The sequence below is a fragment of the Dunckerocampus dactyliophorus genome, chromosome 4 (assembly GCF_027744805.1).
Source record: "Dunckerocampus dactyliophorus isolate RoL2022-P2 chromosome 4, RoL_Ddac_1.1, whole genome shotgun sequence".
Taxonomy (NCBI): Eukaryota; Metazoa; Chordata; class Actinopteri; order Syngnathiformes; family Syngnathidae; genus Dunckerocampus; species Dunckerocampus dactyliophorus.
The window spans coordinates 12557847-12568583 of NC_072822.1; the positions used below are offsets into that span (position 1 = coordinate 12557847).

At 42.9% G+C, this 10737-nt stretch overlaps 2 protein-coding genes across 8 annotated transcripts in view; one reads left to right on the forward strand and one right to left on the reverse strand.

The window, feature by feature from the left end:
- mctp1a (multiple C2 domains, transmembrane 1a) overlaps positions 1 to 6956 on the forward strand; it is a 133163-nt gene extending 126207 nt beyond the window's left edge. For 5 of the 6 annotated variants that reach the window (XM_054774995.1, XM_054774996.1, XM_054775000.1 and 2 more), the window contains one exon: positions 2572 to 6955. In XM_054774995.1, coding sequence (XP_054630970.1) covers positions 2572 to 2643 — 72 coding nt within the window. In that variant the 3' untranslated portion in view covers positions 2644 to 6955. Of the gene's footprint in view, positions 1 to 2571 lie in introns of all 6 variants that reach the window. The other variant, XM_054774999.1, reaches the window with a different exon arrangement.
- slf1 (SMC5-SMC6 complex localization factor 1) overlaps positions 1 to 10737 on the reverse strand; it is a 60620-nt gene that overhangs the window by 11979 nt on the left and 37904 nt on the right. Inside the window, exon 18 of one of the 2 annotated variants that reach the window (XM_054775001.1) lies at positions 7310 to 10379. The exons of the other annotated variant lie outside the window; for it this stretch is intronic. Within the exon in view, the coding sequence (XP_054630976.1) occupies positions 9871 to 10379 (509 nt within the window). The 3' untranslated portion in view covers positions 7310 to 9870. Of the gene's footprint in view, positions 1 to 7309; positions 10380 to 10737 lie in introns of those variants that run through there. 2 annotated transcript variants of the gene reach the window in all.

The window sequence follows — 10737 nt, forward strand, 5'->3', positions numbered from 1 at the left end:
TGTGATTCTCTACAATAGCTGTCCTAGTTTTGGATCTGTGCTGTCTTATTTGAAGCCTGTTAGCGAACAATATGTGGAAATTAGCTGTGTACTAACAGAGAAGCATATTGTAAGTTTGTTCTCAGGTTTTGCTAGGACTTTACATAAAAAGTCACGTATTACAGAAAGTCATGGCAAATCAATGTACCCTAAAGACATCTAGAAGTGTGACCTCATAAAACACTGGCAGCAGAGATGCACTAAAAGACTATATTACCTTTATTTATTTGCATGCCAGTCCAAAACATGCATGTTAGGTTAACTGGTGACTCTAAATTGTCCATAGGTATGAATGTGAGCGTGAGTGGTTGTTTGTCTATATGTGCCCTGTGATTGGCTGGTGACCAGTCCAAGGTGTATCCCGCCTCTTGCCCAAAGTCAGCTGGGATGGGCTCCAGCTCACCCTTGACCCTGAACAGGCTACCAGGCGTCCACAGATACTGTCTATCTCCATTGAATTGATTCACTTGTTTGTTCACGGTGAATGACGGTATATGTTGGCAGACTGCCATGGCTGTTATGGGCCGCCAATGAAACTACCACAGCATACACACGACACACACAGATGGGGTCATATAAACCGCACTCTGCCCCGTGGGTTTTTGTCTGCGTTAGTTGGCGGCACCATAAAAGGATCCACACCCACATGACAACATTATCTGTCACCAGAGTGTCCACATATCTTTGTCCGTCTCACCCAGTCGCCTATTCTATGCTGGCTTTGTTCCTCCACGGTATCTTGCCTGCCCATCACGTGCCTCCTTTCTCCTTTTTGTTTTCTCCACCTGCATTATTTCCACATGCTCCCATGGTGTCTAACAAGCATGTGTTTGGAAAGATGTCAAGTTTGTCTTCAGTTGACACAGGAGAATAGCGCAACACATCACGAAAAATCTATGAAAGGTTAAGTAGCGTATTACCGAGCATCACTCTTCCTCTACATGATTTGTGTACCTATTATTCAGACATTGTACATACTGTTGGTGGAGCTGATTGTGTGTGCCATTGCTGTCCTGTCCATCTTTTATACGCACGTTTTGCATCCCCAACTTGCATACAGAGGATAGTGACAGAACGTACCCAACCAGTAAAAAAAAAAAAAGATGAAGGCTTGTTCCCAGTCTGTGCCAAGAGACAACACTGCGCTCGTCCACCACGAGACAGAACACAGACAACGCACTGACGTCAACTTGTTGTCTGTCTGGAGAATCACAGAGGGTGTCAGTCAGTCAGACAGTCAGTCAGACGGGCTGAGTAGCCGACAGTGCATCCGCCTCGCAGGGATCCCTCAGACTGGCTCTTTGGTGATGTGGCTGTTCTCTCTTTTTTTGCTCTCATCTAGTGGCTAGCTCTTGTCAGTGGCGTGTCTGTGCTGTCGTATATGCACTGCATGTGTGTGGAACCGCGGTTGTTGATTCAGAGCCGCCGCTGAGCTCTTGCGTCTGAATGTCCATCACGTAAGCGAAGTTGCTGTTTAGGAGTGAACAGACTGAGTACATCGGAATCGATTGGTAGTTTGTGCACGTTTTGATTGTGCTGTCTTTACGTCAGTGTTGGAACGCACGCGAGGAAAGGATGTTGTGGTCATCACAAACAAGGGTGCTGCCAAGAGTTCTGGGTCCAATGAAAAAAAATCATATTGTACCCCCGCCCCACCACATCTCTCGGACCTAACTGACCCATTAAAAGCAATTTTTTTTTAGTTTTGGAATTATACGAATGCATGGGAAACAAATTGTTCAGTAAATTACTTTTAGCGCAAAATAACAAGAATCAAATTAAGTGTCCAGGGCCGAGATTGAACCTGCGGCTTCTGCGGGTAGCAGCCGTACCATTACACGATACCAGCAGGGACTGACTGAATCAGGTGAATTCTGACATCTGATTATCTTATTCCGCTGTGTGCTGTCAATCATTGAGGCGATGAGCGCGGTGTCAGGTTGCTCTTTTTTTCTCTCCTGCCTCACTGCAACCATGCGCAGCCTTTGCGCATTTGCAGAGAATGCGCCCCCTAGCACAAAAGGGGGCCACCCGTGGTTTGTGGGTGCTGCAACATAACACAAGTGTCCATGCTTGACTCAGCATTCACAAAATGTATATTCATTTTTACAAGATAATAAAGTCAGTGAGCATATGGTTGGTAGTGAAAGTGAAAAAAACAAAACGACTAATGGATTGCTTGTGTCCTTTGTCCTTCCATTGCTCCCCTTCTCCCTCCTCTTCATCATGACTCTGTTGTCTCTCTAAGCTTTCCCATGAGCCTTTGCCCTGTCCTCTATATGATTGTCTGATCGCTTCCCTTAGGCCACTGTTTCACATCTGTGGAAGCATGTGTTTATGTATATTTGGAGGGCTGAACTGTGTGTGCGTGTGTGTGTGTGTGTTGTAATCAGTGTGTAATCCCTTCCTTGAGGCCACTGTTCCACACAGCTGGAGTGAGAGAGCCTCTGGAGGGTTTGTGTGCTATTCAAGCATCCTTTGCTCTCTCCACCTGACCGACCAGTGTGTGTGTGCATGTGTGTGTTTTAACAGGTGCAGTACCGAGAGCTGAAACTGGATCCCAATCCCAGTCCAAATAAACGGAAGAAAAACAACCCCGGGTAGATGTCCACCCACCAGCTCTTCTCTTGTCCACTTCCTCTCTGCTGCTCCATTACTGGACTCTGAGGAGCAGAGGGAGGCGCTCGGAACCAACGTGTCCTGATTAAGAACCCCACCCCCCAACCAACCCCCCTCCCACTTCTTTCTTTCTGTCTGGTATTACTCAGTGTGCAGCACAGAATACTGAAGGAACAAATGTGATGATTCACATTTTCAAAAGATGACCAAACCAACGAAGAAAAGAGTGGGATGGATGGATGGATGGATGGATGGATGGATGGATGGATTTTGCTTCCTTCCATCAAAAACTTGTGTCTTTTTCTCATTTCATGCGCTGAAACAGCATCAAGTGCATCAATCTTTATCCAGGAAACAAGCCTCACTAATAGCTTGAATTGTCACTGGCCACTATCATACTTATTCCATTGCTGAAGTTCATATATTTCTAATTGTTTTGGCACTAAGGTACCTTGTGTAGGTACCTTACTAAGGTACTAAGGCACTAAGGTACGTTGTGTAGGTACCTTACTAAGGTACTAAGGCACTAAGGTACCTTGTGTAGGTACCTTACTAAGGTACTAAGGCACTAAGGTACGTTGTGTAGGTACCTTACTAAGGTACAAAGGCACTAAGGTACGTTGTGTAGGTACCTGACTAAGGTACTAAGGCACTAAGGTACGTTGTGTTTTCTTACGTTCAATGACACTCATTTGGATTGCAGCAATTACATATTCTCATGCACTTTGATTCAGAGATGAAGCCATTTTTTGAGCCGTGTAAGGAGCATATAAGAAGAACACGTGCACCATTGGGACAACGGTATGTTGGCACGTGCCCATTTGGGAAACAGGAGGCCACTGATGTTGGGATGTGTTGTATTTCATCGCAAAGGTGTTTGAATGGGTTGAGGTCAGGTTCTTCCACATCAAACTCATCCAATCATGCCGTTGCTTCAACAGTATTGGAAGCATAAACTTGTGCAACGAGAGAACTAACTGCTTAGTTGAATGATTGAGAGGCGTGTCTTAATATTTTTTAAAAATGTCAAAATGAAAGACAAAAAAGCCTAAATTAGTCATTTTCAGTAGCTAAAAATGCGTATGCCTATCCCGTTTACAATTTTACTTTTATTTTTGTTACAGGTTATCAACATGTTTGTGTACTCACGTCAAACAAGCACAACAAATCCAAATACAGTTGACAAAAGTGCCAGTTGTCTGTTTCGTTGATCATCATTATCGTGACATTATCACTAGAACTTAGTTTGCTAACTCGCTAAAAACCTTTGAGACACTTTTTGTCCATCAGTCTCTTATGTCACGGCTGCGTCTCTCCAGGTCACTGGTGTTTGTGAGTGACAAGAAGAAAAGCTCCGATTCGCTCGGGGAGACGTCGTTCGACGACCCATCTTCTTCAGACTCTATTCCAGGGATAAAATACCGTCTTGCATTCGGGTCAAATGTGGTAGTTTTTAAAAACCGTTGGCACACACACACACACACACACACACACACATCGCAGTGAGGCCTTCAGGCTGTCACATCTAATCTCGTTTAAAAGGTGTTCCTTTCTGTTCATCTTCTTGTGCATCGTTTGTGTCGCACACACATGCACACTCCACAAAAACACCTTGGCGGAATACGCTTAGACATCCCACGAAAAACACCGACTTGTTCACATATAAAAACACAACATCCCATTTGAGCAGGCGCTTCCTCTCCTTGTCAGACACACACACACAGACACACACACACGCACACAATGCAAACATGATCCGTGTGATGCGGTGCCCCCGGCTGGCCGTTCCCTCTCCATCTGGCCCACCTCAACTTTGATGTGCGTGCATGCGAGGAGTGAGGTTTTTGTGTGTGCACGTTTATGGAATCAAAAGACCTCTCGCTGTTGTTGTGTGTTATCTCCCCTTCAGCTGTGTAGACTGATGTGTAGCTACATCTGCCATGCGTGTGTACTTGTGTACGTGTGTATGCTATTGTGATCCATCTCCATTTTCCTACACTGCAGAGTAAGTGCAGGGTTTCAACCTTGTCTGAAGGACATTGTCTTGGGCTTCATTTTGAAAGATCCCAGGAGGCCTCCCGGTCTGCCTGGATGTCCACATCCATCTATATTGCGTGTCGACCCCCATGCTTAAATACCATCAGAGGCGGATGTGTCACTGGATGTGAGGAATCCACTTGAAAGACAATAATAATAATAATACACTGTCCCTCAAGAGCTGTTGCCTCTACAAACGCTGGCTTATAACCTATGATGCATTTGGAAGTGTAATGGAAACAAAAGCGTGGGGACACACCTCTTGGTTGAGTAGTCAGTCAATCCAACGTTGAGCCCTGAGCTTCCCTCAATGTTATGCTGACACCCCTCTCCTCACTTTTAATTGGACAAATGGGTTCCAAGCATTCATATCCCCGTTGGAACATCTCAGTGTGCAGTTTGCATGTTCTCCCCGTGCATGCGTGGGTTCTCTCTGAGTACTCCGGCTTCCTCCCACGTTCTAAAAATATGTATGCTAGGTTAATTGGAGGCTCTAAATTGTCCATAGGTGTGAATGTGAGTGTGAATGGTTGTTTGTCTAGATGTGCCCTGTGATTGGCTGGTGACCAGTCCAGGGTGTACCCCGCCTCTCGCCCGAAGACAGCTGACAGATACCCCCGACCCTAGTGAGGACAAGCAGTATAGGAAATGGATGGATGGATGGGGTTCCAAGCATACAGAGCTAATACCGTATGGGTGATGAAAACCACTGCTGCTTGTCGTAGCGGCGTCACTGTAACATTTCAGGATACACAGCTGGAAATGACGAAAATAAACACACATGCTGTTAGTTTACCCTGTGGCTGTCCCTTATCACACTGCGATATTATACTTCACATGATCCAGTCTGCTGCAGAGCTCACTTTTCTTGCTGCCCTCAGTCTCCTCTTTGATAACAAAAAACCCCCCCAAAAAACCCATCAGTTTTCCCCGTTGTTCTTTCTTGTCTATGGATATAGTAGTATAGTCCACATTCTCCGCCAGTCTCCTCCTGGATAAGCCAGCAACGCATAAGGTGTTTAGTTTGGATTTTCAATTTCTCGGAAAAATTACAGTAGAGGGCAATCTTGTATGAAAACCGAGGAAAAAATTTGGAGAAAAATTGAGTCGAAAACCGAATCATACAAAAACTGGCGCGTACAAAAACCGACTTTACAGTGTCTCGTTCCGACTGATGCGTTCAATGCAGCATAAGCTTTGCGTCTTCCTATTCCTTTTTCGACATGTAGAACTGTGAATTGTACTATGTGATGTAGTCCAATGTACCTTTTGTATGCATGTTCAAAACAAATTAAACCATTGCCATCATTTTTACGGCTTCATATATTGAAGTAGAAAACTGACCACACCCCAAATCGAGGCATGAGCCCATGCAAGGCTACTGTGCTGTGGAAAACCGGCCAATGCACACAGCAAGGCCCACGAAGGCATGTTTGGATGATTTTGGTGTAAAAGAACTTGACCTCAATGACCTCATCACACACCTTTGGGATTACGGTAACTAGAACGGAGAACAGTGTACATGGGCGTACTCTACAAGCTCATAGAAAGCTCTTATAGTCACAAAAAGCTGCTAAAAACGTAATGAATGGCCACGTGTCCCAATAGTTTTGTCCATATAATGTATTTTAGTTTGCCTTTTTTTTTTTTTTTTTGCAGCAACACCTTTTGACTATTCTGTGGTGCGTTACATCTTTTCGGTTGTTAGTCATTATTTATTTCGTGTTTGCAAGCATACCAGAGTGTTTAATGCCTTGTATGTTGTCCACATTTCCGTGCTATATACAATGAATGTATCACCAGACTGATAGCTGTAAAAAAAAAGCACTCATATTTGCACCCAGTTGAAATGAGACTATTTATTTTTTAAATGGAACTGTACATAGCTATAGCTACCTTATTGAAATGATGGTTGTATTTTATACCGTATGCTTGCTGATGGTCTGCTACTGTTGCTGTTTACTGTATGCCTGTCTCATTTCCTAAGACGTGTGTTTTTGTTTTTGTGTCTGCCTGCAATGTTTGCCTGCCTGTGACATCATCAAAATCATCACCTTCACGTGTTCAGCCTGACACGAAGAGCGCAGGAGCACAGGTGGGCTGGCTCGGTAAAACAGAAATAAAATGCATCTGTTGTATGTTGAAGAAAAAAAAAAAGACATTAAATTGTTTTTTAATTTTTAGCAGTTTTCAATTATTCCACAACGTTAGACATGCTTTTTCTTGCAGGACATAATCGAATGAGATCCAATACAAGAGGTGTATTAAAAATTGCATCATATTCAGATGTTTGTAATATTTCGGTTGTCTTATTAAATACATTAGAAAATATTAACGATGAAACGATGCATAACACGGAAAACTACAACCACAATAAAGAACTAGGGCTGTCAAATGAACATTTTTAACCAGATTAACCAGTTTTCAAATGAATGAATCATGATTAATCACTTTCATAACTGTCATATGCCAAACTTACTGTACAGTATTTTATTAACAGAAAGATAAAATGACAGGACACAATTATATATATATATATATATATATATATATATATATATATATATATATATATATATATATATATATATATATATATAAATGAATAGAGCATTTAAATCAAGTTACGAGATAGCACACATCTGAAAATCGAATATCCCAACACTAGTCTTTCCTAGCAGCAGTGCATTTGACCCACACTTTAACCGTGTTAATATGGGCAATGAGGGGCTGTGCTCAAAGACACCACGTGATTTAAGTTGAATACACGTTTTGAGCGTGTTAATAGCAAATTGTTCTTGCACTTGGAATGCGCCATCATGTGAACAGCCCCTGGTCAGCACGGAGAGAACAGTGCTAGTTGGATCCTGCTCAGGCGCAAAGAAAGGAGACAATTATGGAGGTGTTCGTTTGTGTGCGTCACATGGACAAGTGAGTGAGTTTAACGATTATGTTTTACATCAAGAGGTTACTTTGAGTGTTAATGATAAGAAAATTCACGTATTTACTTGTCTTTCTGTACATTTAGACCACAAATACATGTACAATGGTGTGAAAGAGTCCTTCCTGATTTTTTTTTTGGGCATGTTTGACACACTTAAATGTTTCAGTTCATCAAACAAATTTAAATAGTCCATGACGACACAACTGAACACAAAATGCGGTTTTTAGATTCAACTTTTTATTATTAATGATGAAAAAAATCCAAACCTACATGGCCCTGTGTGAAAAATTGATTGCCCCCCCCCTGTTAAAATATAACTTAACTGAGATTAATTGAGATCTATCAGTCTGGAAAAGCCATTTCTAAAGCTTTGGGACTCCAGCTAACCACAGTGAGAGCCATGATCCACAAATGGTGAAAACATGGAAGAGTGGTGAACCTTCCCAGGAGTGGCCGGCCAACCAAACTGACGCCAAGAGCGCAGCGACAACTCATCCAAGAGGTCACAGAAGACCCCACGACAACATCCAAAGAACTGCAGGCCTCACTTGCCTCAGTTAAGGTCAGTGTTCATGACTCCACCATAAGAAAGACACTGGGCAAAAACGGCCTGCATGGCAGAGTTCCAAAACCATTGCTGAACAAAAAGAACATTAAAGCTCGTCTCAATTTTGCCAGAAAACATCTTGATGATCCCCAAGACCTTTGGGAAAATACTCTGCGGTCTGACAAGACAAAAGTTGAACTTTTTGGAAGGTGTGTGTCCCATTACATCTGGCGTAAAAGTAATACCGCATTTCAGAAAAAGAACATTATACAGTAAACAGAACAGTAAAATATGGTGGTGGTAGTGTGATGGTCTGGGGCTGTTTTGCTGCTTCAGGACCTGGAATACTTGCTGTGATAAATGGTACCATGAATTCTGCTGTCTAGCAAAAGATCCTGATGGAGAATGTCCAGCCATCGGTTTGTGACCTCAAGCTGAAACCAACTTGGGTTCTACAGCAGGACAATGATCTACTGTAAAACACCCCAGCAAGTGAGCTTTGGAGCAGCCTAGTCAAAGTCCTGACCTGAATCCTATTGAGATGCTGTGGCATGACCTTAAAAAGGCGGGTCTTGCTGGAAAACCCTCCAATGTGGCTGAAGTACAACAATTCTGCAAAGATGAGTGGGCCAAAATTCCTCCACAGCGTGTAAGAGACTCATTGAAAGCTATCGCTAATGCTTGATTGCAGTTGTTGCTGCTAAGGGTGGCCCAACCAGATTTAGGGTTTAGGGGGGCAATCACTTTTTCACACAGGGCCATGTAGGTTTGGATTTTGTTTTTCCCCTTTAATAATGAAATGTTTCATTAAAAAACTGCATTTTGTGTTCAGTTGTGTTGTCACTGACTAATATTTAAATTTCTTTGATGATCTGAAACACTTAAGTGTGGCAAACATGCAACAACAACAAAAAAGAAATTAGTAGGGGGGCAAATAATTAAGATATTGTGATGCCGGTGTGTCAGTGAATGCACCTCGAGGTAGTGTGGCGAGAATGAAGAAGTGTTGTTCCGTGGACTAGCGCAGAGACGTGCTTGTGAGATAGAGATACATATATGGTGTTGGAATTCCACTGCTGTTGATGTGTTAAAGTCAGAATAATGTCATAAAAGTGTCAGATTCTGTGGTGATGTCAACTTGTCTCCGTTGTGCGGTCATAACAAAGAGGTCTGGCTTGTGATGATGTGCATGTGTTATTTATGCAAAAAAATTTAACGTAATTCATGAAATAATTTAATTACCGCCGTTGACGCATTATTTTTCACTATGATAAACACACGTTTCTTTTTAAAGCATTGTTATATAAATTTTTGATACAGCTCTTGTATCAAATTTAACTTTTATCTAGTGTGTAGACTTACTGTATAGTATAGCGCATACAAACTACAATATTAATGAATCGATTCTTTATTTTGCTAACATGAACTTTAAAACAAGCTTAAGGTAGTAAAGGACAGTACAAATATATAAAAAACTAAAATTTAAATTCTCAATACCATTTTTGACATGTAATTCTTCTGTATTATAATGAATACAATTGTTGAATCCTGCAACACTGTGGCAACGTACAAAATGTAGGCAAAAAATGGTCTCCTGGCATTTTGTCATTGTATCTTCACATGGTCATTTAAAAGTAAAATTGACTATTTTAATCAATCATACCAATGCCCTTAATAGCTTATTTCAAAAGTCTTTGCTGACTTCGGCCAAAAGTATTTCTCCTTGAGACTGAAGACTCCCCAGAATCTCCATGAGGAGTGACGTATTCTCCCCCTTGTAGTTCTTCACCGCTTCACACACTTGTCCGGAGAGGTTTCGTTTGGTCAACTCCAGCAGGATGTCCGTGTCGCCTGCGAGTCTCAGCGCTCTTTGGTCCGTCCAGCCTTGTGTCACTGTTTGAAGGGAGTGCTTCTCCAGGGCCCGGACCACTGTGTTCCCCAGGCTGGAGGCCACATCGCTGGGCTGTGTGCGGCCGGGCAGGCCCCTCTCCTGCTGGTGGCATACAATGAGGTGTGCTAGCATGCAGGAGCCCGCCTCCAGGAGGGTGTGGTTTAACACCTCTTTGGTGTTCTTCTTCAGGTTGGAGTCACCTGCTTGTGCACTGTGGACAAGCTCCGCCCTCTGACTTGGTGTGGAGACTAGATCCAATGCAGTGCGACCTTTTCCATCTGGTTGATAGAGGAGCTCAGAACCTGGAGGACACATCATCATATTTGGTTGAGACTAGGTGCACATGCAATAAAGAGGGCCAGTACTGACTCCAAATACATCTGCAGAGAATCAGACAAGCCCGAGTCAAGTGTGGGCCCTTTTGTTTCCTTTCATTCCTGTTCAGGCAACTTGACAGCTCAGCCTCGCCACTTAATAGCAAAGCGCAGGCCTCTGTGGAAGCTCAGTGTGTAACACACAAACAGGTGAAGAGCTGCTCTTAAACCATTTTGGGAGCTGTTGCCAGGAAGCTGCACGAGCCGACAACGGTGGAGTGTTGCTTTGTTTTCAAATTACTCCACAAACTCAACAGTGTGGAGCACATCTGAGCACTTTACCAAG